General features: G+C 42.1%; 1 protein-coding gene across 1 annotated transcript in view; it reads right to left on the bottom strand.

Moving 5' to 3' along the window:
- TRMT9B (tRNA methyltransferase 9B (putative)) overlaps positions 1-24,276 on the bottom strand; it is a 38,748-nt gene that overhangs the window by 8,235 nt on the left and 6,237 nt on the right. The window contains exons 2-3 of the mRNA XM_006020528.3: positions 9,526-9,680; positions 3,618-3,791 (exon numbers count right to left, since the gene is read on the bottom strand). Coding sequence (XP_006020590.1) covers positions 3,618-3,791; positions 9,526-9,679 — 328 coding nt within the window. The 5' untranslated portion in view covers position 9,680. The remainder of the gene's footprint in view (positions 1-3,617; positions 3,792-9,525; positions 9,681-24,276) is intronic.

The following is a 24,276-nucleotide window of genomic DNA, read 5'->3' on the forward strand; positions in this document are numbered from 1 at the left end:
AACTCCGGTGAGGGAACCGGACTAGAGCCGGCAGAAACTCCGGTGAGGGAACCGGACTAGAGCCGGCAGAAACTCCAGTGAAGGAACCGGGATAGAGCCGGCAGAAGCTCCGGTGAGGGAACCAAGACAGAGCCGGTGGGAATCCCGGTGAGGAAACCAGGGGAGCCCAGGCAGAGACGCCGGTGGGGCATTGGGAAAGAAGGCCATGAGGGCAAAGAGGGCCCTCGACGCCCAGTCCTTGTCCGGGGACAAGGAACAGAAGGTCTGTGACCAAAGGTGGCATTGGCTGGGGTGTAGGGGAGGTTGGAGCCCCATGAGAGCCCGCCCAGGGGTGCTTTGGTGCTGGAGGCTGCAGAGAGGGGGACCCCGCTGCTGCGGGCCCAGCCGCGACCGCGGTCGGCGAGTTCCGGGGACTCCCCAGCGAGAGCGGGGCAGATCCGGTTAGCCACCCGCGCAAGAGTTGTCCGAGAGCGCCTCTTGGAGCAGAGACGGGCACATACCCCACAGCCATTTTTCGCTGTGGGGACACTGATACATGTAACACTGGAGTCTGCTGGACTGCAGTAATTCCCATGCTTCAGCAGACTCAATTACAGCGCATGGAGCAGCCTCCCTGCACATTATGTTCAACAAACTACATGGCTAACAGATGGTACAATAAAAACTTTTGGTCAATACTAACCTAAAACAAATTCACATCGGTGACAATATCATATTGTTACTGTACCCTGGACTATCCACTCTTGCTGCATGCAATAGAATTAAATTACATTTCATTTTTATATGCTGTTCACTTTTTCCCCCCTAATATTCAAAGAATTAAGTAACCTTGAATACAAAAAAAGTAATCATGACCGCAACCAAATGTAACTGAATCATATAAATAGTTGCAAGATAACATGGTTTTATTTAAGTACATTTGGAGCATGTCCATCAAATATTCCAGATAAATACATACTGGACTTCATCAAAGCCTTTGATTCTGTTTCCCAAGAGATTCTCTCAACTAAATTGGAGGGTACTGGGCTGGATCAGTCTACAGTGATATGGGTGGACAACTGGCTTAGAAGCCAATCCCAGAGAGTTGTAATCGATGCAATGGCCTCATCCTGGAAGGCCATCTCCAGTGTTGTCCCCCAGGGATCTGTGCTTGGAACTGTGAGCGTTAATATATTTATTAATGAGTTGGATGAGGGGGTGGAAAGCTCAATGATTAAGTTTGTGGATTATACTAAACTGTGGGGAAACATGGGCACATCAGAGGTTAGGGTAAGGATCCAGGATGACCTTGACGAACTGGTTTTATGGACGGAACGGAAACAGATACGGTTGAACAGGGATAAGTGCAGGGTTCCTTATCTGGGTAGGAAGAACCTTCACCATAACTACATGGTGGTTGGTGGTACACTGGCTGGTACAGCATCTGAACGGGACCTGGGGGTCGTAATTGACCAGAAGATGAACATGAGTCAACAGTGTGAATGAAGCTGCCAGCAAGGCAAATAGAACTCTGCCGTTCATCAGCCAATGTGTTGGCAATAGATCCAGGGAGGTGCTTCTCCCTCTTTATTCAGCATTGGTGAGGACACAGCTGGAGTACTGAGTCCAGTTCTGGGCACCATACTTCAAGCAGGATGTGGATAAGCTTGAGAGGGTACAAAGAAGGGTCACCCATATGATTAGGGACCTGAAGGAAATGAGGAGAGACTCCAGGAACTGGGCCTGTTCAGTCTGAGTAAGAGAAGACTGAGAGGTGACTTGATAGCTGCCTACAAGTACGTTAGGAGTGAACATCAAGATCTAGGGGAGCAACTCTTCAGGAAGGCACCTCAAGGGAGGATGAGAACCAATGGGCACAAGCTAATAGAGGAAAAATTTAGGCTAGACATAAGAAAAAACTTTTTTTCTGTAAGGGTTACCAGAATCTGAAACACGCTCCCAGCAGAAGTTGTGCAGTTGCCATCCTTGGATGTGTTCAAGATGAGATAAAACGGTACTAAAGGCTACTGACAGATCTGAAGGATTCTGTCACTAAGGTGACTTCCAATACCAGGAACATATAATCAGCCAACACAATCTGTAAAGTTCCTGTCTAAATAAGGTTCACATAATAAATCAAATTATCTTCACAGCTAAAATGTCATCATCCTAGTAGTAATATTAGAGTGATGTTGTATCAATGATGATCTAGGAATTATGCAAGGGACAAGGATATCTTGGGGTAATATCTTTTATTGGACTAACTGCATAGTTTGGATAAAGTTAGACAAGCTTTTGAATGCAAAGTTTTGTTCAAAAGCTTATCTAGCTTTATCTCAGCCATGATCCAATAAAATCAGATCCAATTAAAGATTTAACCCAAAAAATCCTTACCTCTTAAATAATCTTCCTGGTGATTCTATAGACATATTGATTTGATCAATAGCAGAGAAGCATTTGATGATTGATATGAATATTTTCCCTTTTCATAAAAGAGGAAAAACAATTTGGCTGCAATGAGACAGATAAATATGTACTAGATTTCATTTTATTTAGGATGAACATTCATTACTGTTATATGTAAGAGAACATGATTATCATATTTAGTCTCATCAATCTAGTAACTGGCCTAGGTAGGATGCAGGCAGGCAGGCAGATATATTTATTTTATATCCATTTATTATGCCAGTGTAACTAAGAGGTGACTCTGGCTCAGTCTCACTGGCAGGCAGTAAAACCTGTTAGTAAGGTAAATCTGCTAGTATACTGGGCACTCTCTCTCACTCAAAGTTTGTGAATTTACTGAGGCATGGACCCACTGAAACATGTATTTCCTATGGCAAAACATTTTATTCACTACATAAAATTATTTCTCTGTGGTCAAATACAATGAACAACAGTATTTTTCATATTTTATCATTTGTATATAAGATGCTATTAGCAGTATTGTGCAGGTTAAATGGTACAATATAATAGTGATGATAGATACTACTAAACACATTTTAAAATGAATCCTCTACTATTCGACTTAAATATAGATGCGCAGGACGTAGGTAATATTTTTAAAAATGACTATCTGTTGGAGTTAGGCTTATAAATTCCTGACTCGTTTTAGAAAATGGGACATAGGCACTTAGGTTGTTTATGTTGTTTCGAATTTTTTATGCCTTGTCAGCACTAGAAAAAAAATGTACTCTTAACATATTACCTAAAGTATGCTAACTGACACATTAAAGTCCTAGCATAAACAAGGCAAATTGTAGCTTTAACATTTTACCTAGGCAAGGAAGACCCCTGGGAAGGAGGAAAGAGTATCCCTTGACCAACTAGCATGTATTAAAACTACAGATTGAATTGTTTATACTTGGAGTTTAATAATAATAGTTAGCACATGTTAAATGCAAACAATTATCCCAGGAGAAAGCCATATACAGACTGTATACTTCCCTAGCCAGTACCATGGTTGTAAAATTGTATCAAATGCCTCTTCATTCTAAGGTTTCCAATCATGAATTCATGTTTTAAATTAAATCATTTAACAATAATCATAAGTGAAACACAGAAACAAACAGCAACATTAGCCAAAATATTTCACATTTACTTTGGCAGAGCACAAACATGCTCCCCTATCCTCTTACCTCCAATGGAGATGATTGTATTGAAACACTGATCCCTAAATGGAAGATTAAGGTTGTCACATACCAATACTTCACAATCTTTCTTCTTTGAAATTTCCACTAATGGCCCACAGTAATCACATCCCAGATTATACACCTGACTGTTGACAGCGAGGTACTTTCCAGTCCCACAACCTAAAAAAGACACACTTTGTTATCATCATCTGCCATCCCTCACAGAATGAAAACATTTAGTGTGAAAATACTCTTTTTAATATTTCATTTTTTAAAAATAGTCTGGAAAAATGAAATAGGGGCTTGATCCTGCAGACTTCTTGCTCACTGGATTCATTTTATCGATTTAACCTGTATGTTCACATCACCAGGCATAGAGTAGTTTCCCCAATGACTAAATAAACATTTTGTTCCTTGGGCAGCATGCTTTTAAAAAGCTTCAAAAGACAACAAACAACATTAAAAGTCAATATTCTCCCCTCTGATCCACAGTCCACACACTTTTACACAGACTGCAAAGGTTTCTCTGATATCAGTAGAAATTCTACATTTGCAAATTCTACACTAGGCTCAAATGCTGCCACTCAGCCTAATACCCGGGTGCAAGGGATAGTCTCCTTGAGGTGCTGTGCAGGTGGAAGTGAAAGCAATCCTTCCATGCAGGTACTGGGTTACTCTGTAGCCACTACTACACACATCTCCTGGGCTACTACACACATCCCTTGTTAGTCTCTTTGCAAGGACTAACACTAACAAGAAGGATCAGTGAAGAAAGGGGTACTTAAGAGTCTCTCCCTGTTCTCCATCCTGGGGCCATCATGAAGCAAAACACCATATTATGTGTGTGTCACAGTACATATACCCCTCCAAATCCTGCCCTTACCTTTTGCCTGAGTTCAATTGGCAGTGGGAACTCTAGGGCTTCAGAGGAGAGAGCAGGATTTCCCTCAGACTGCTGCATATGTCCTAAAGAGCTGCAGCAGCTTAGAGGTGGGATTTTTTAACCACAAAACACATACTTAAAATGGTAGAAGCTCACTGTTCCCTATACAAGAAAGAAGTATTTCAGTGTCACAGGTACATTCATCCTCTAACCATTTTTGCTTTACTCCATTACAGCAGCACATTTGTGTGACAAGCAGCTACAGAATGTATCTTCTACCTGAAAGTATGTTTTGTATTACTAAAAGACTGGTGCTGTTCTAAATTGAAATCTTTCAGAGTGCTCTTCAATACCATATGCATCACAGGCACTTTTCCAAATTAGATTAGAAAACATTCAGCACAGTTATGGGTCAGTGGTGAGGAATAATCTCTGAAAGTTTACAGCCCAGCAGCAGGGAAACAGCAAGACACAGAGAACCATTTCAGTATTAGTAATTCAATTTAAAAGCCTGCAGTTATCTTTAGAAACAGCACTGCAGCTGTTCTCATTGATGCTAATGTACAACATTATCTACAGATACAGCACAATATCAGTGGGAGAGCAGCAAAACACTTCAGGAAGATTACACGGAGGTTAGCTCAGGTTAAAAATGGCTACCCGATTTAACTTAGTTTGCCCATATGTGGACCGTGCACTAGCTAGGTGGATCTAAGTGCAAACTGTACAGAAGTTCAGGACAGTTTAAAAATGTCTGACCCAAAATGTCTAAATGGTTTAAAAATGGCTGACCCAAAATAAATTAACCCTACCTCTGAGGTTCACTCAATTTAGAACAGATCAGCCATTTTTAAACCAATTTAGATGTCCCAAACTTCTGTACAGTTCCCAGCACAGCCCCAAGGCTAGGAAAGCCCTGTGGCTGGCCCCAGCCCTAGGGCTCCACTTTTCCAACCCCCTTACCCCACACCAGGCTATTCTTAGCCACCAGATGGACAACACCTCGGTCTCCCCAAGGCTTCCAAACTCCACATCCCACAAGCCTCTCCCAGTGCCACTTTACTGGAGTTCACCAGAGCCAGGAGCCAAGAAAGTGAGTCAGATTTGGGGGAAGAGTGGGATGAGAGGGAGTTGGTTCGCTGGGGGGGGATTGTTCGTCCAAAGCTGGGGGGGCTAAAAATAGCCTCTGTCCTGAGGATGAGGAAGAGAGAATGAGGAAGAAATGAAAGAGGCTAATATGTGAAAACTGCTCAAAAAAATACGAGATGAAAACTTAAGAGGTATATGTTAATAAGAGAACAGGAGTTGTTAAATTGAGATAAGGTATTATTACTTATTGGTTTGGAATGCTCCTGTCTAAAAAATGTAAGTTATGTGTATATTAATTAGAATGTTTTAACTTCAATTAATTGATGGGCAGTTTTGATTAAGTGTTTTTCATAATTTCAGTGACTATTCCAGAATACGGGAACTGTAAAGTAGTTAATAAAATTTAGTGCTGGCAATAAATGGGTTACAGTTCTACATCAGAATAAAACTGAATATTGATTACCACCCCATGACATAATATATACAGGATCTTGATTTTTAATATTGTTCATGAGAATATGTCAGTGATTTCTATTTATGAAATAACAATCAGTTTTTGTGAAAACAAAATATAAGGTCAAAGTCTGAGTAGTTTATCCTCATGAAGAAACAACAGTAGGGCCATGAATGAAAGGACAGCTCATCTTATTACCATTAATATGTATGTGTAGCATTAATATGAGCATGTAAAGCAAGCAAACAAGAAATATTTTGACAAAAATGTCATGTTAAGTTAAAAAAAAGGATATTGGTTATTAAGCATACACTGTGGCTAGGGAGAGACATTACACTCAAACTAGTTTAAGTCATCAGAAACTGGTTTAAAACTGTAACAGAACAGACATTCAGTGCACATAAACCAGTCTGAAAATGGCCAAAACTGGTTTGAGATAAACCTGGTTGAATCAGACTTAACTGATTTGGCTCAAACCAGTTTATGCAATGTCTGCCCCAAACCCCTTGCTGGTTTCAATTAAATCAGACTTGCCTAGATCCTGGAATGCTCTCTGGGCTGGGCAGAGCTCTATTCTCTGCTCCAGTGAGCTGAGCTGGCCCCTCTCTTCTGCTCTGTAGCCAGAGCAGGGGCAGGATGTTGCTGGCCTGCCATGGCCCTTGTAGCAAATTCCGCCCTCCGTCCCCTCTCCCCACCACCCTTCACTGGCAAACCCTGGGGACCACAGCTGCTGTTTGCCAGCCCCAGCAACACCTCCATGGCTTGCCTGCAGCCAGGCAGGGACGGAGTTAATTCCTCCCTCTGTCCCCTCTCTCCCCTAGAACCTCCAGGGGTTTGACTGCAGACTCTGTGGCTTGGGAGGGGATTAATTCCACAGTGTGTCCCTAAGAGGGGTGGGAGAGGGCAGGAGTGAAGTAAATTAGTCCCCTGTCTGCAGATCCAAGCCCTGCACCTGTGAGCCCACAGCTAAGACCTGCAGAACCAGACTGAGAAGTGGGAAATGTTGGCAAAGACTTAACAATCATTATACATGCCAGAGATGTAGTTAAGGGAAGCTGCAGACAGCTTCACCAAAGATGGCAGAAAGCTACATACCTAAACAAAGCCTTTCTGAATACCTAGCTGTAAGGAGATTCTCTGCCCTCAGGATTAGTAAAACTAATTCTTGTCTTCCTGGTTTACATTTTAAGTTAGAATAAGTTGTGTATGCTGTGTTTTACTGGGCTGTATCTTTGCTTAGATGAAGATTTTCAGTAGTTCCCTGTTGTATGCTTTACAAATTGCTGTGTTCAATACATGCTTGCTTCAGAGAAAGTACTTTTTCCCCATCCCCACTCCCAGGCCGCTGTGCTAGCCCCAGCTGATGCCTGGCTATGCCCCCTCCACTCCAGCAAGGAGGGGTGAGAGCCTTGGAGGGCATTTCTCTTCCCCACCTTTGGCAGTGGCTGGCAGACATGCTCTAGTGGCCCCCGGCTTCTGGCTGGAGCCACTACAGGCATGTGGCTGCATTTCCTAGTTTAACAGAGAATGTCTGTCCAGTTAATCAGTTTAAGCTGTGCATCCTGACTAACCTGCAAAGAGTGAATCAATTCAAGCTTGGGTTTACTGAATGTCTGTCCCTAGTGAAAATGCCTCCTTGTGTAGTTTCAATTAACTAAATATCAAGGTGACAGGCAATTCTTATAGCCCCTAGGAGCTACGAAAAACCATTCCAGGAAGATTAATTAATGAAAGTATGCTACAGAATATTTTATTAGACTGTCAATTAGTGAACAGACAAACTTAAAGCCTAGAACACAAAGTAAAGTGTTTCAGAGGATTGTTTGAGTTGGGAGACTGGGCTTGGGTAACAGTGCTCTATATTTATCTCTGGATCCCTAACTCTAGAGGGGTACAAAGAAGGTTTACCTCAGTGTGGAATGAGAGACCATGGGAGGGGAGAAAAAACCAAGAGTGACCCCTCTCTGCAACTTACCCTAGATGGAGCAAGGAATGCCAGAGGGAACGGAGCTCCATGCAGCATTTCCAGAGCCATTGATCACCACCAATGGCCTCATTGGTCAGAAAAGGGAAGCTGGGGAGAGAGTGCAGCATCGCAGGGCAGAAGATGCCAGAGGACTCTCCCACTTGCACTGGTTTCCAGCAGGTGGCAGATAAGGAGTGCAAGCAGCAGGCATGGGTGGTTGGAGGATCACTAGTAAATTCAGGTACTGAGGGCCAGGATGTTGGAGCTACTGTCCTAACCAGAGTGAACTGCCACAACTAAAGAGTAGTCAGGTCAGAGGTGGCACAGGCGAGATGGGAGGGGAGCTCAGCATAGAAGCCTCCCAGAGGGGATTGTTTTTTGACAAAAGACTGGAAATTAATTGATAAGGGAAGTGACCCAGAGGTGAACTGGACAATCAATCTCGGCTTAGAGACAAGGGATGAGTTGATGGAAGTATTTGTGGGATTTTTTGTTACAACTGACTGAGGCATGAGTTGATTTGTTTTTGTTGAGTTTGGCCCTTGGCAGGACTGTTAAAAATGGCAACTGACATGGGACATTGACCCTGAAGACAATGCTTGCCTGGCTGAATTTTGGCTGCCTGACCAGAGTCGGTTAAAAAAGGAATTGATTTAAGTTCATGTGTGCCCCTGGTGTCAATGAACCAATGACAGGGGAAGGAACTTGTTAAACTACCTGTCAAAATCCCCAAAACTCTCAGGGTACCCCCCGGTAGGGCCTGACACGGATCCTGGGCAGCCTGGATAGGTCTGATGTACGCAACCGGGGGGGGGGGGGGGGGGGAAGGTTTGCCCCCAGGATAAGAGCATCATACAACATCAAGGAGGTGGTAAGGGTGGAGTGTAGGGGAGGCAAAGCCCAACATAAAAACTCTATTGACAGGCCCGAGGTATCACCCAGCAGAACTAGATCCCCAACAGAAGTAAAATCAAAGTCATAGCATCATACAACATCAAGGAGGTGGTAAGGGTGGAGTGTAGGGGAGGCAAAGCCCAACATAAAAACTCTATTGACAGGCCCGAGGTATCACCCAGCAGAACTAGATCCCCAACAGAAGTAAAATCAAAGTCATCGTGGGCGAGAGAATAACATCAAAGAGCAGCTGGGTAACATCATGGCTTCGTTCATCCTGTCATCATCTGTCAGGAGGACATCAGGCTGGAGGGGACCCAGGTCTTACAGCACCTACTCTTGACACTCAGATTGAGAAATGCAGATATGCACTTTCTGTATAGTTAAGATGATTCATTGCATGGAGGTTGAAAGAGTAAAAAGAGATGAATTTCACACTGTTGTAGAAGTCAAAGAGCAAGTGTTTTGTGAAACAGCCTATCACAGCCATGTAAGCAATCAGATAGAGCAGTAAGATACATGACATATAGCACCCAGCCTACTATTAAAAATATCCTACACACTAAGGTACAAGTATGATAACCTTAATTTGTAAGTCATACTCTTTGCATACAAAACAGTGACTTACCTATGTCTGCAATGAGACTGCCAGGCTTTTGCTCCAATAGAAACTGACGAACACGAGGCCATGCTTTGCTTTGCAAGTCATTAAAATAGGAGGCTGTGCTTTCATACACACTGTGTACATGTTGCTTTTCTAGCTGGGTAGCCTCATGTTCCATCCTAAAGAGAGCATAAGATGTAACAGACAAATATTATGCATAGTAGCACATAAACTGTAGCAGTGGAGGTTGTAAATTTTTATAGTAATTTAGAGTTCATGGCCTGATAAATTCCCAGTTATAAAATTATAAGATTCACCTACAACATGTTATCTTTGTAAAGTGCTTTCTTTTCTCAAAGGATCTGATTTAGCACCATTCAAGTCAATGAGGTGGTTAGCCATGTTAGTTTAAAGTTGGATAAAGCAAGATGGCACCTTAGAGATTAATTGGTTCAGAGAGGCATGACCTTTTATGTGCTCAGAGAGGTATAAACTTTCATGAACTCTTGTAGGCAAGAACCTACTTTGTCAGGTGCATCTCTGAACCAGTCTCTAGATGCCATCCTGGCCTATCTTCTGCCAATCAAGTCAATTGAAGTTTTCCAATTGAGCTCAATGGACACACGGTAATGCCCAAAGAACATTACACAATAACCTCTATGTAGGAATGCACACTGACAGGATAATTTTACTAAGAAAATGCAGACAGTCTCAATGGGTGGGAAACCATACAGCAGTTTGGGGTACTAAATACAACTGAAAAAATAGATACAAGTACACAGAAAGTAATTATATGAATTGAAATGTGGCCAGGACATTGAACCTTAAACCTGATAATCCTTCAGAAAAGGGCAATGACATTTCTAATTCCCAATGATCTACAGCTGGTTGGAAAATTCTCATCAAAACACCATTTTCCACCAAAACACCCTTCTCCCTTTTCTAAGTCTGAATCTCAGTTCAGTGACTTCTCTGAAAGATGGCCCTTTCAGTATTGCTGTTACGACTGTGCTAGGGCACTTGCTTGATACAGACTGAGATATAGTGCCGACACTGACTCATTACTACAACTTTTTCATGACAATGTAATTTACTTTCCATCCAAGCATTACAGTCCAGCCTTATTAATCTCATGAGTTCTGATGAGATTACGTTCCATAGTTTTATGACTTCAAGCATTTATATGGTATTCTTCATGTTTACTCACATAGCTGACTGCCTGGTTTAGAAATTGTTCCTTCATATTATTAAAATGGGAGTTATTAATCACCCAGTGTTTTTATTCAAGTTGCCAACAGAGACTAAACCTGTTTACAGGTTCCCCCTGAGGCAACAAACAACACATTGTAGAGATGAAATCACCAAAGTGATTCACTTGCTTGCATCTGAAAATGTCAGAGGGACTTCCACTTGCCAGAGAATGCATTCCTCTTGATTTTCCTTAATTTTCAGGTACCACTAGTCTCTAGAATTAGTTAATTGTAATAGCTTTTAAGAGGCGAGTTTTAAACAGAATAACAAAAATAACATAAATTCTTTAACACTCCAGCCCTGAAAACAATTTAGATGTGCTTTTAACTTGGAATATTTGAGTAGTCCTATTCACTTCAATTGAACTGCCCATGCACCTTAGGTACAAAAGTGTTTACAGAATAAGACCTACAATTTCAGCTACTTATCTGCTTAATCAATTTTATGGCCTGTGTTATGCAGAACATAAAGAGCAGGTGATCATACTGGATCCTTATGATGTTAGCATCTATGAATATCTCCCTTTAAGAGAACCTTAACCGCTATATTAACTGCTTCAATATTCAAACTTTGACTGCTAAATTCAATGTATTAAAAAAAAATTCTCAGACCTTGACTGCTATATTGACTGCTTCAGGGAAAGAATGAACAATGAAATAATCAACAACACATGCCACCATAACAACCTCTCCCCCTCAGAGAGAAGGGCCATAGAATCCCTAAGATCTAACCACCAAATATTAATACAACCAGCAGATAAAGGAGGAACTATAGCTAACCTTAATCGTGAAGTCTATATAAAAGAAGCCAACAGACAACTCTCTGACACCACCTACTACAAAAAACTAGAGGATGATCATACTCCCCTTTTCACCTTGAAACTCAAAACTACCATCAAATAATTTCCATCAGAACTACAAGAAAATCTACAGAACTTGATCCCCTCACTACACAACCCAGGGACTTTTTACATGCTCCCTAAAATCCACAAACAGGGAACCCTTGCAGACCTATCATATCCAACCATGGAACCCTCACTGAAAAAATATCAGGTTTCATCAAATCAATCCTAAAACCTCTCGTCACCTAAAGAGTGAGTTTTGTCCAAGACAGAACAGACTAAGAAAGCTTAAAAACAGGCCACCATCCCAGCAACATTTCCCTCCAAGCCACCATGCATACTACCAGCCTATATACCAACATCCCACATCAGGATGCCATTCAATGCCTGCCTTACATATCTACAAGAGCAACATTACAACTCAGACTACAGACCCAAAGATATTACTGAAATTATACACTTCATCCTCACACTTAACTTCACTTTCAATAACCAACACTTCCTCCAGACCATGGGCACAGCTATGGGCACAAAAATAGCTCCACAGTATGCCAACTTTTTCATGAGCCACCTAGAAGAAAAATTCCTCAAGGACTGCAACATCAAGCCCATGATATACTTAAGATATATCAATGACATCTTCATCATTTTGACAGAAAACTTGCAATCTCTGATTGATGTATATTAGAAATTCAACAAGCATTACCCCTCCATCAGACTATCTTTGGAATACTTCAACACCAATAGTTTCTTTTTAGATATGATGGTCACTATCCAGAATGGTAAAATACAGAGTACCATATACAAGAAACCCATGGACCAACATACATATCTTCACAGAACCAGCAATCACCCTAAAGACACCAAGAAAGCTGTAATATACAGCCAAGCCCTCTGATACCACCAAATCTGCACTGAGAACACCCATGATTGTCACTTCACAAATCTCAAAAGGGCCTTCACTCAACAAGGATGATCCTCCAGAGAGATAGATCGCACTTTTGAAAAAGCCACTCAGAAACCACATGAAGAATTGCTGCAGTACAGAAGGAAAAGCCCCATGAATTGCACACCACTGACATATCATCCCTCCCTGGAACCTATACAGAAAATTCTCAAATAATTGCAACCCACACTAGAAGGAAACCCAACTGTTTAAGAGACCTTCTCAGAACCACCCATCCTAGCCTTTAAGCAAGCACCAAACCTTGTCAACCTCATCACCAGAAGCAAACTTCCTACGGTCCAAAACACAGCAAATGATCCAGACCATGCCATGACAAAAAATGTAAAATCTGCCAATATATCTCCACCACCCCCACAATTACTACACCCCACAAAAGAACCATCAATATTCCTGGATTTTACACCTGCACCTCCAGGAATGTTATCTATCTCATCCAGTGCACCAAATGCCCTGATGGAAAATATGTAGGAAAAACCAAATAACTGCATACCAGAATGAATGCACACTGAAAAATCCGTCAAACACAAAAATACCCAATTACCTGTGGGGGCACACTACTCACAAGAAAACCACTCTCTCTCCAATCTCTGAGTTCTACTCCTCAAAGGGAATTTACAAAACACCTTTCACAGACGAGCCTATGAACTTCACTTCATTAACCTACAGGATACAAAAAATCATGGACTAAATACAGACATTGGATTTATGACACATTATAATCTGCCTAACATCTGATTCTCCACGTAAACTATTTACCAGCTATATTAATTCCCTCCCCCCACCCCGCATCTCTCATCCTTTGACTACAGCTACATTCACTCCTCTTCCTACCCCCACCCCTCCACCTGTCTCTCACCTATTGACCAACCCAATTTACATTTTTAACTGACTGATCTTCTTGCATATGTACTGGCCTCTGGCTTCTATACTACTCCATCCAAAAAGAGCACAGACCATCTGCAGATGCTTTGTCTGCCTGACGAAAGGTAACTGCAAAGAAGAATTTTTGCCAACTATTAGAATTGGTCTAATACAGGGGCGGGCAATTATTTCAGGCAGAGGGCCGCTTACTAAATTTTAGCAAGCCATCAAGGGCCGCATGACAGGCAGCCAGGGGCAGATAAATATTAATTTTCTAAATTTTTTAGGGGCCCCATGGCCAGATAGAATGGCCTGGCGGGCCGCATGTGGCCCGCGGGCTGCATTTTGCCCACCCCTGGTAATAAAAGATATCAGATTCACTCAAAGAGACTTGTCTGCCTAGGTCCTTAGACCAACAGGGCTACACCCCTATCTCCCTTTAAAGCATTTACATTTAGTCTTAAGAATCCTTTCTTTCATCATTTCTTATGTGATCCAACATTTTGTTTTGTGACTATTTGCAACAGATTATTCTGAGTTTTAACTAGGAGCACTTAGAGTTGTAGAAACATGCAAAATTAGGGTTGGAAGGGACCTCAGGAGATTATCTAGTCCAACTCTCTGATCAAAGCGTGACCAACCCCAACTAGATCACTCCAGCCAGAAATTTGTTGAGCCAGGTGTTAAAAACTTCCAAAGAAGATTCCACCTCCTCTCTGGGTAACCCGTTCCAGTGCTTTACCACCCTCCTAATGAGAGAGTTTTTCCTAATATCCACGTAAACTTCCCTTGCTGCAACTTGAGACCATTGCTCCTTGTTCTGCCATCTGTCTAGCTCCATCCTCTTTGTAACTACCCTTCAGGTAGTTAAAGGCTGCTATCACTTCTAAATGTATAAAACCATATTTGTATAATTTTTCAGTCTAATTTGATAAGAGCTTAATAAGGTTGCCAGTTGACTTCTGTTTAGTGCTTTTTTTAAGTTATACCAAACTATAGCTAATTATCTGTGAGAGAACTCAGGCAAAGCACGTCGCATTGAAACACAGACATGAACTGTTGTGACATATATCAAAATTTGTTGAACTAGTGCTTCTTCAGGGTGCCATTTCACAAAATGTAGTAAAATAGGCTGGGTCAGTTCCAGTAATTGCAAACTACTATTCATATACTATTGTTAAACCCAAAGGTTTTCATCTAATTCAACCCTTTAATAAAATAGCTGAGTTACATTTTATCTTATTTTAGGTGTTTTATACCTATTTTCCTTTATCATTCAATATACTCCATGCTCTCTGTTTTACATTTCAGGTTTGCTGACCATGTATTCAATGTTTCTAAGTGGCCTTATCTCTCCACTTGAAGCTCTTTCTTTTATTATTGCAATTCTCAAAAAAATGAATGTTTTCAGCTTGTCAGACTAAATTAACCTTCTGAAGAACCACCATTCATGTTCAACATGGAATTAATTATCTGAAGTAAAGGTTACAACAGCTATTTAAAATAAACACCAAGACCAATAAGGCACTGATCTAATAGATATTAACTTTTGAACTGGCAGCATAAAGTTTCACTTTAAATAAGATATCTTAATTTAATTCCAATGTAAGGTGAATTGTAATTAATCCAGTGAATTAAATGTGAACATTTTTCTTTGACTACATTTTGGGTGGGAAGTCTAGAACTAATTTTGATGGGCACTGGACAAGACTCCACGCCCAGGCCAGCAGTCACCAGTCCATATGCTGTCAAGTGCCATATCTCCTACATCAATTTTTTTTTCAACTGTCTGATTCACTGTGATTGATTTTGACTTTTCTCCTACAGTGAGGAGTATACTCACTGTAACAGCTAGAAGTTCCTCTGGTAACAGCACTGCAGTCTATGTTATTAATTATTATATTTTATCTGGCCTATTTTTCCAGCTATGATAAGTAATGGTTCTCCATCAATTATCTAAATGTTAGAGGCAAGGTAATATAAATATAATTATTAAAAAAAAAATAAACCAACATTTTTTAAAACCTTAAATGATAGTCAACTTAATTTACTTTTCATAATGTATTTTGCTTGGATTTTGCAGTGACAATGCTTCGATAATGAAATACAACCAGCCAGATTCACTCTCTAGTTCTATTCATTACCATATAATAGTGCTATATTTCAGCTTGCAACTGCAGAAATGTCCTAAGCTTTTACATTATTTTTTTTTAAATGCAGAAAAACATGTAAAGTTTAACTCTTCACTCTTGTTACACCAGTTTCACACTAGCTTAACTCCAATGAAGTCATTAGAGCTACATCAATGTAAAACTTGTGTTAACAGAGGAGAATTAGGCCTGTGCAATAATATTATAGTTTGTACCTGCATAGCACAGATACATGACTCTATTTTTCTTTAAGAAAATATGTTTCTTGACTTTAAAAAGTTGACAGCATCTCTTTGGTTCACACAGTAAAAAGTGTTCAAGGTTCTGATTTCTGGTCTAGAACTTCCATAATATTGGAGAGTCTACTTAGGAAAAAAGGTAACACTACTGAAAGTTGCCACCACCCAACTCTGTTAGGCTAGAGGCAGACATTCAAAAAGCCTGAGCCTAAATTGATTCAATTTTTGCAGGTTAGTCTAACCTGCCTAGATTGAATCAGTTTGCAACTGTACAAACATTCCCTCTGAAGAAACACAGGCATATGCCTGCAGTGGCTCAGGCTAGAAACTGGGGGGGCGCTACACCAGTCCTCCCTTCCCTTCCACAGCTTTTACCAAGGAAAGAACAGAGGGACATTACCAGCTACCTGTTGATTAGCTCCAAAAAGTCCTAAGCTGACAGTATCCTGTCTGCCTTTGTTCTGTCTCCTACAGCATGGACCGTAGCCAGCATGAGGTATGCTAGCTAATGCTGAGAGGTGTCTGTGAAAGGCAGAGGGGAAGGGGGAATCCCTGCTTGAGCGGGGTGTGGGGGGGGAGGTGGGTGGAGCAGGAGGAAGCCAGGCAGACACCACTTTACTTGCAGTCTCAGCGGGAGCCTCCAGCCAGGGAACAGGGAGCAGGGGTGGGAGGGGCCACCCCTGCTTGCAAAGCAAAGAGTTGCAAAGCACCTGGGACACTGGGGAACTCTGGTTTAAGTTAAACCAGTAAGGGGTCTGATACTACATTCAACCAGGTTTATCAAACCATTTTCAGCCATTTTGAAACTGGTTTATGTGCACTGAACTTATGTTCTCTTACAGGTTTAAACCAGTTTCTGATCACTTAAACGTGTTTATGTGTAACGTTTGTCTCTAGCCTTAGAGTCCAGTAGTTCTTTCCAGAAAGAGCCTACTCAGGTCTCCATTGAAGTAAGTTCTCTCCACTGATTTCACTGAGTTTTGTATAAGGCTTAACATGAAGAGGGCCAACCAGGAGTGAGGCCAGGGCCCCTGGAGGATAAACTGAGTATGTGTAAACATATTATGAAAAGCTGACTCCCCCTCACTCACTCTTACACATACTTTTAAAGATATTTGTGTGCACTCTTTCTTCTTTCAGTGGTCCACTATTTGGAAAAATACTACTCCCACGTGGGGAGATGGAGATCCTACTTCTATGGCGCACCCCCAGGAGGGTGCATAATTGCATGTAAATCACAAAATACAGGAGAGGAACCTCCTCCCACCTCTTGGCCCATTGGCTAAGGCATCCTTAGATGCTGGACAACTACAAATTGCTCCTTTTATCTCCACTGAGCAAACTGAAGTGACCCTGACATAAGCTAGGTAGCACAGCCCGGAGTGAATCTTCACTTGAACTTAAAACTAAAACTATAAACAACTACAGCTTTTTCCTTAACATAATTTAGGATCCTTCTTCAGGAACATAATAGGCACTTGTTACAGACTAGCTATGAAAAGTGAGCATGCTACTTAGAGCCATTAGTGCCATTTTTTGCTGGTCTTGTAAGAAAATTAATCATCAGTCTATTACTTGTAATTATGGTGTCTAGATAAATCAGAATGCCTAGAAAGAAAATATATTGCATTTCAAAGACTATATTCTGTACAACTCTCAGTTTTTTTATCCCTCAGTTAAGAAAAACCTTCAAAACCTATAAAAGTCAAGGCCCAAAGATCTTAAAAACACGTAACCACATAAATGTTATAGTCAAATATCTGACTAAGGGTTCCTTTCAGTCTGTGTGAATCCAGTTCTTTTTTTTTTCCATTAACATTTTAAAACCTTTTAGATAATTAAGTTTTCAAGGAGAAAAGCTTTAGAGAAAAACTTGTTGCTTGTAAATGTTTTATTGCTCTTGAAGTAAGGACTTATATTTTACAATGTAACCTTGAAATGACAGAACAAATTCCAAATTGCAGCACTTAAGAAAAAAGAGGGTTAGATTCCCCTTATGCTCTTGTACCTTGTGCTAAGAACTTATACATTTTATAAACATGGTTAAGTATTTTAAAACATAGCTAAGTATTTTATAAACACAGCTTACCAACATTAAATCTACTTGCTTACATACACTTACAGGAGAAGCCCATGCAGCAGGGGCTCCGTTTCCCACACCCAACCACCTGACAGCGGCAAACAGGAGCCATGATTCAGACCCAACACGGCTGTCTGCTGCACCGAGAACTGAGGAAAGGGAGGGAGTGGAGCCCCCCCTGCTGTGCATGCCCAGCATGTACCCTCCAGCCAACATAGCCAGGGGGAAGACCCATTTGTGGGGGGCTCTATTCCCCCCACGCAGGCTCCCACTTTCCAACATGGCAGACAGCTGTACAAAACCAAGCTGCAGCTCCTGTGAGGTGCTCAGGTGAGGAGGTTAGGGAATGGAGGCGCCCGCCACACAGACCCCCTGCTATGCTGGCTCAAGGCCAGATCTGCACAGTGGATGGTACTGCCCTGTGTGGCTCTCCATCATGCCAGGAACCGGGGGTGTAGGGGAGCAAAACATCCTGCCACATGGACCTGGCATAGTCCCTCACCTGACATAAGCCAGCATGCTGGGGGGCCCACACGATGGAGGGCACTTTGATTTCTCCCCCTGCCCCCAGGTCCTGGCCCAGCAGATAGCTGCACAAGTCCAAGCTGTGGCTCCTGCCTGCAGATGTCAGCAGCAGCAGCCAGGCAGGGGGATGGGGGAGCACAGCCCCCCACTGTGTGGGCTTAGCCCTGAACCAGCATAGCAAGGGGGGCACGTGATAGGAGGCTCTGCTCTCCCCCTCCCTCCCAACCAACCGCCTGACAGCTGGGGGGCCAGAGTGTAGACTGAAACTGCACTGGGCCAGGCAGTGAGGAAGGAGGGAAGCCCCCACCACATAACCCCTGCCAGCTGTCCTGGCTGTGAGGAATGCTGGGGTGGGGGTCAGGGGCCTCTACTCTCCACCCCCTGGCCAGCCCAGCTTGCAGACCCAGGCAGGACATAGGGCTGGGGAGCTTTGCTGCCTCACCTCTGTGACAGCCCAGGGGTGGGGTCGGGCCGGCCCAGCCCAGCACTCAGCCAGTGCAGATGAGTACCAGTCAAGGCTAGTCCACGTGCCCTGTAAGGGGCAGTTAGCAGAGAAGCCACAAAGCAACTTGGGATGCCACGGGACTGTAACCTAACTTGAGTCAAGAGGGGATCTGGGCAGAAGTTTGATAGATCAGTCTAACCTAAAGTGATTATATCCGATACTACATTCATCCAGGTCTATCTTAGATTGGGTTCCACCATTTTTAAACCAATCTATGTATACTCTCTTCTGTTACTGGTCTAGAGCTTCTCTTCACTGACCACCTATACTGGTTTATGTGTAATGTCTGTACCTAGCCATGGAGAGCCCCGCAGGCCGAAAGACATGACTCTATGGGCCAGATATGGGTGTTGAGCATGCTGGGTGTTGAACACCACTAGTTTAAAATGTTTTCACTGTTGGGCCTTCCCTGATTTCTTTTGGAGACTATTCCACAGTTTAAATAGATTGCATAATTCTATTTTGGCCTGACTTACTGAGAATCAAAAGGGAATGCCCCTTAAGACCACTGATTTATCTGATAAGCTTAATTCAGATGCCAAAGCAGAGCTAATGGAAGTGTTGCTCAGACATCAACATGTATTTTCAAACAAGCCAATACTGACACCAAAAATAGTTCATCAAAACATCACAAAGGAGAGACAACCTCTGCAAAGTTTGGCATACTGCACCTCAAGCAACCTTTGGGAGCAAAACCTTGAAGAGATAAAGAGCATGCTAGAGCTGGGGGTTATTACAGAATCAAACAGCCCCTGGGCATCTCCCACTGTTATTGTCCAAAAACAGGATGGTAGTGTAAGGTTCTGTGTAGATTACAGAACAGGGTGGCTAAAACTAAAAAAAATGTGATATAACAAGTAAATTCCCAAGCTGTTTGCGATGTTGGATGTTGCTAGAAAATAGTTTAGCTTAGCTAATCCTTATGGCTTGTTTAATTAGTTAACGAGGTTTAGAATGTATCACCCAAGTTTACGGTACAGAAAACTGCAGTAAGAAAAACTAGAGTTGCCAGTTGCCACTGGGTGTCATTTTCTTATTTTGTATTACAGAATATATGTCCCTTATTTTGGAACATCATGGCCCCAGACCATAATGGTGATGCCATAAGTCTATTCCCTATTTTACTTCAGCATAACTCAGCTTTCCGAAGGGAACCCCATCCTATACTTGTTTTAAAAAAAACAGAAGTACCAGTGAGTTCAATCAGGCTTGCTCCAAAATTAAGTGCACTCTAAGTGCAGTCAGTCTTAGCTTTTTTGGCAATTTGGAATTGGATCTGCATCCTTGCTGAAAAAAAGAAATGTAAATGATTAACTGAACAATAGAGTGAGAAGAACTGAGAAGAATGACTATTCAAAAATCATTTTTGTTTCAGGATCCCATTTAAGCATGAGACTTTGACTGTCTATCTGCAACAACTTCAGAGTCATCCGTTGGTACTTTTAGCAACAGTGCGGCAACTAAATGTATTTCAGACAACAAAGTATCAGTAGCAAGCAAAAGATTTCAATCATCCAGTAAAACCACCACCCTGGATGGATTTGTAGCAAGGACCAGCAAATACCAACAAAATACCATAGATGAAAAGATTGCTCGGTTCATTTATGCCACAAATTCTTCTTTTTGCATTGTTAACAATAAACACTTCATTGACATGGTTGAGTCCTTACGACCAGGCTACACTCTACCTGGCAGAGCAGACATTGGTGGAAGGATGCTAGATGCAGTATATGAGAAGGAACTTGAACAGTGTGCAAGAAATACTGAGGGGAAATTTGCCAGTTTAAGGCTTGATGGGTGGAGCAATGTACACAATGATCCAGTATTGTGTGCCCATGTGACAACAGAAGATGGGGTTGCATATCTTTCAGAAACAACAGATACATCAGGAAATGCCCACACCGCAGAATATTTAAAAGAAGTGGCAGTGAAAGCTGTAGTAAACTGCAAACAAAAATTCAACTATCACGTGTGCAATTTTGTCACAGACAATGCTGCAAATGTGGCAAAGATGAGAAGATACTTAGAAGAAGCAGAAGGATGCTTCTTAACAACATATGGCTGCAGTGCCCATTTAATGCATCTTTTAGCCAAAGACTTAAGTACTTCTCCAAGAATAAAAGAAAATGTTGTTGAAGTCGCTAAATACTGCCGTAACAACCATTTTAGTTCAGCTTCACTGAAGAGTGTGCGGGCCGGGAGCAGTCCGAGGCCCTTTTTTCGCGCGGCGGGCTGTGGCCAGCAGCCCAGACACGCTGGGTCAGGGAAGGCAGGCGGCACGCTAGAATTAGGCACATACACTTAATGGTTGTTTAAGATTGTTTACTTACACCGTAGATGGTCGCGGTGCAGGCTGGAAAACTTCCAGGAATACTTCGCTTAAGTCCCAGTTTAAGGACTCGGACAGAGCTCTGGATTCACTCACACGAAGTCTGTTAGGCTCCGTGGAACTTGTGAGCGCAGGGAAAGGGTACGTTGAGGATTGCGTTCGGCGACGGGGAGAGGCGAGAGGCTGATCAGACCCCTGTTGCCTTCTTGATATTCACGCTGGGTCCAATAGGCTCCGCAGCGCTTAGAGATCTTCACGAGACGTGAAGTCTCCTCCTCCTGATGTTCGTGGAGTCCTCCATTGCGGGGGTTCTCCTAACCACTCAAGCCTCTTATACGGCTAGCAAGCCAATCGCTAGCCGCCACGTAGGAATAATTTAGAACTGACCAATAGTGGGGCACGAATTTGAATACAAATGGCGGGAACTCCTTGCAACATGCATTTCCTCTCTGCAGCTAAGAAATGCACCCTGCAAAGAAAGCTACAAACGGCGGGAAAATAATTTAGCAGTGCCAAAGCGCACACAAACAAAAAAATCACACCCTTGGGTTGTGACAAAGAGAAAGGAGGATCCAAACTAATTCTCCCTCAAGATGTTCGATGGAATTCTATGGTTGATTGTTTTGAACAATTTATTAAGAACTGGCCTAGTCTCATAAAAATTTGTGAAGAAAACCATGATGAAATAGATGGAAGCATCTCATCCAAAATATCTAACATTGAATTAAAGGGGAATGTAGAGATTATGCTCAGTATATTGAAGCCTATATCCATAGCCTTAAACAAACATCAGAGATTGTTGCCGCATTGCTGATGCTGTTGAAATTTGGAAGGCACTTCAAGAGACACTGAAGAAAGAAATACCTAACCAGAAAGTTAAACTGCAGGCAATAAAGAAGTGAGTGGATCAAGCACTAGCTCTACCTCATTTTCTTGCAAACTTTCTCAATCCCAGATATAAATGTAGATGCCTTACTTCTGAAGAAGATGCTGCCATGGCATGGGCATCTCAAAATCACTCCTCAGTTATGCCAGTCATAATAAATTTCAGGGCTGGAGGGGAACCATTTAAACAGTGCATGTTTACTGATGATGTTTTGAACAAAGTCACTCCCCTGAGTTGATGGAAATCATTAGCCAGACACCTTGAAACAGGGTTCCTGCCATTGCTAAACCAACTTTTCAAAGCAGTAGCTTCCTCTGCTGATTGTCATCATTTGGTATTAGTCACTCAAAGGACCATCCATCCCTCAGGAGCTAAATGAAGCTTGTGGGAAAGGGAAGAGATAGGAAGGGAATCAGAAAGGGCCAGCAACTCAAGGCAGCTCCACTTCCTCCTTTTCTTTGCCAGTCTATAAAGAATGGGTCACTCTGTTCACCTCCCTTTCACCCCTATTTGTGCAACACCAGGGCTAGAAAGTGGGAACTGCCTAAAAACCTTGGAAGAGGTAGACCAGGACCTCACTGTACCAGGCCTGGAAGAGAGAAAGATCCCTAGAGCTATGGTGCACTGCTGGGACAGATGCAGAACCAAGAGCTAAGAACTGAGCTGGAGCCCAGTAGTCAGTTGTTGAGCTGGGAGATGGGAACCCAAAATAATTAATGGTTTGGGGAGACGCTGATGCAGCCTTTGACAGTTCCTGCAGTTGAGACCAAAATCACCATACCTTATACAACGGTAAAAATTCATCACAGGGCAATTGCCACTGATACACTGTGCTAGACAGAGAAGTACACAAAACAAGACAGACAAAAAAAAAACAGTGTATCCGAAAGAAAAATATTTATATTTTTGAGCCAAATCATGATTTTTCAGGATCTGATTTATGATTTTTTGAATTTCTGGGACTGGCAACATTGAAGCAGTCCTCAAAGACCTAAACTAGTCCAGTTACATTACTTTTAAGGGTGAACCAGTAAAATAGGTTCTTCTCATCAGTGAGATTGGCTTTGCTATTAATATGTAGAAGTAGCGTTCCTCCATATCAAAAGTATCATCTCCATCTCTCATCTTCAACACTAGCCCAATCACAAAACCCATATGCAGCCCAGCTGTATTTCCTCTTCAACCATCTCTTGACCAATATTGCTGTGTTATCCATCCTTGGTATTCATACATGGAAAATCAGAGGCCCCTCTCATATTCAGGTTATAGAGAATATGATGGTACTAATTTGATTAGTCATTAATTCTCACCTTATTCAGTCATTAGTCATTAATCTCACCTTAATCAGTATAAATAAATTATAAGGTATAGGTGTCTGTCCCTTAACACTCTGCTCCCTGGAGAGGATAGCACGAGTGGAACAGGTGTTAAACAAAGCAAAACTGGTATCGACCTAACGAATTATGTAGTCCTCACTTTTTCTTGCCCACCACAAGGCAGAGGAGCAAGCCAACAGATTCCACCTCCTCACCATTTCCACAGACATCAATCTTTCCAGTTTACAATAACATTGGGGGGGGGGTTTCAAACAACTAAGAACAATCATCGAACAGCCTACTCTAGGACAGAGTATAAATCCATCAAGGCTTCTACACACCATAGTCTTCCATTCTGCACACGTCCACAAAAATCCCCTGACAACCTTGCATTTCATCTCCTCCTAAACTCTTAAATTTCTTTGTAGCCCTCCTCTAAAACCAACCCCAAATTTCACTACCAGCTCCTTCAAGGCTGCCATACCCTCAAGACTGAGTTTATGAATCACAATAATGCCATCAGCTCAGTCTGACAGCTTCTCCCATGACATTAATAAATAAAGTCAACAAAAACATTAGGGGTATGGTGACATACTCAACTGCTTCTAGATATGAATCAATATGTAAAAACAGCTTTATTAGTAAAAATTAAATAATGAAGCAAAATCATAATAACCCAAAAAGAATGATTAACCACCCAAGCTGAACAAAAAATGTACTGGGGCAGGGTGGCCAACCTGCAGAACAAGTGCCACAAGTGGCATTGGCAGCCTCTGTGTATGGCACAGAGCAGATCAGGAGGGGAAGAGGGAGCAGGGGTGCATA

The sequence above is a fragment of the Alligator sinensis genome, unplaced genomic scaffold (genome assembly GCF_000455745.1).
Source record: "Alligator sinensis unplaced genomic scaffold, ASM45574v1 scaffold516_1, whole genome shotgun sequence".
NCBI classification, from domain to species: domain Eukaryota; kingdom Metazoa; phylum Chordata; order Crocodylia; family Alligatoridae; genus Alligator; species Alligator sinensis.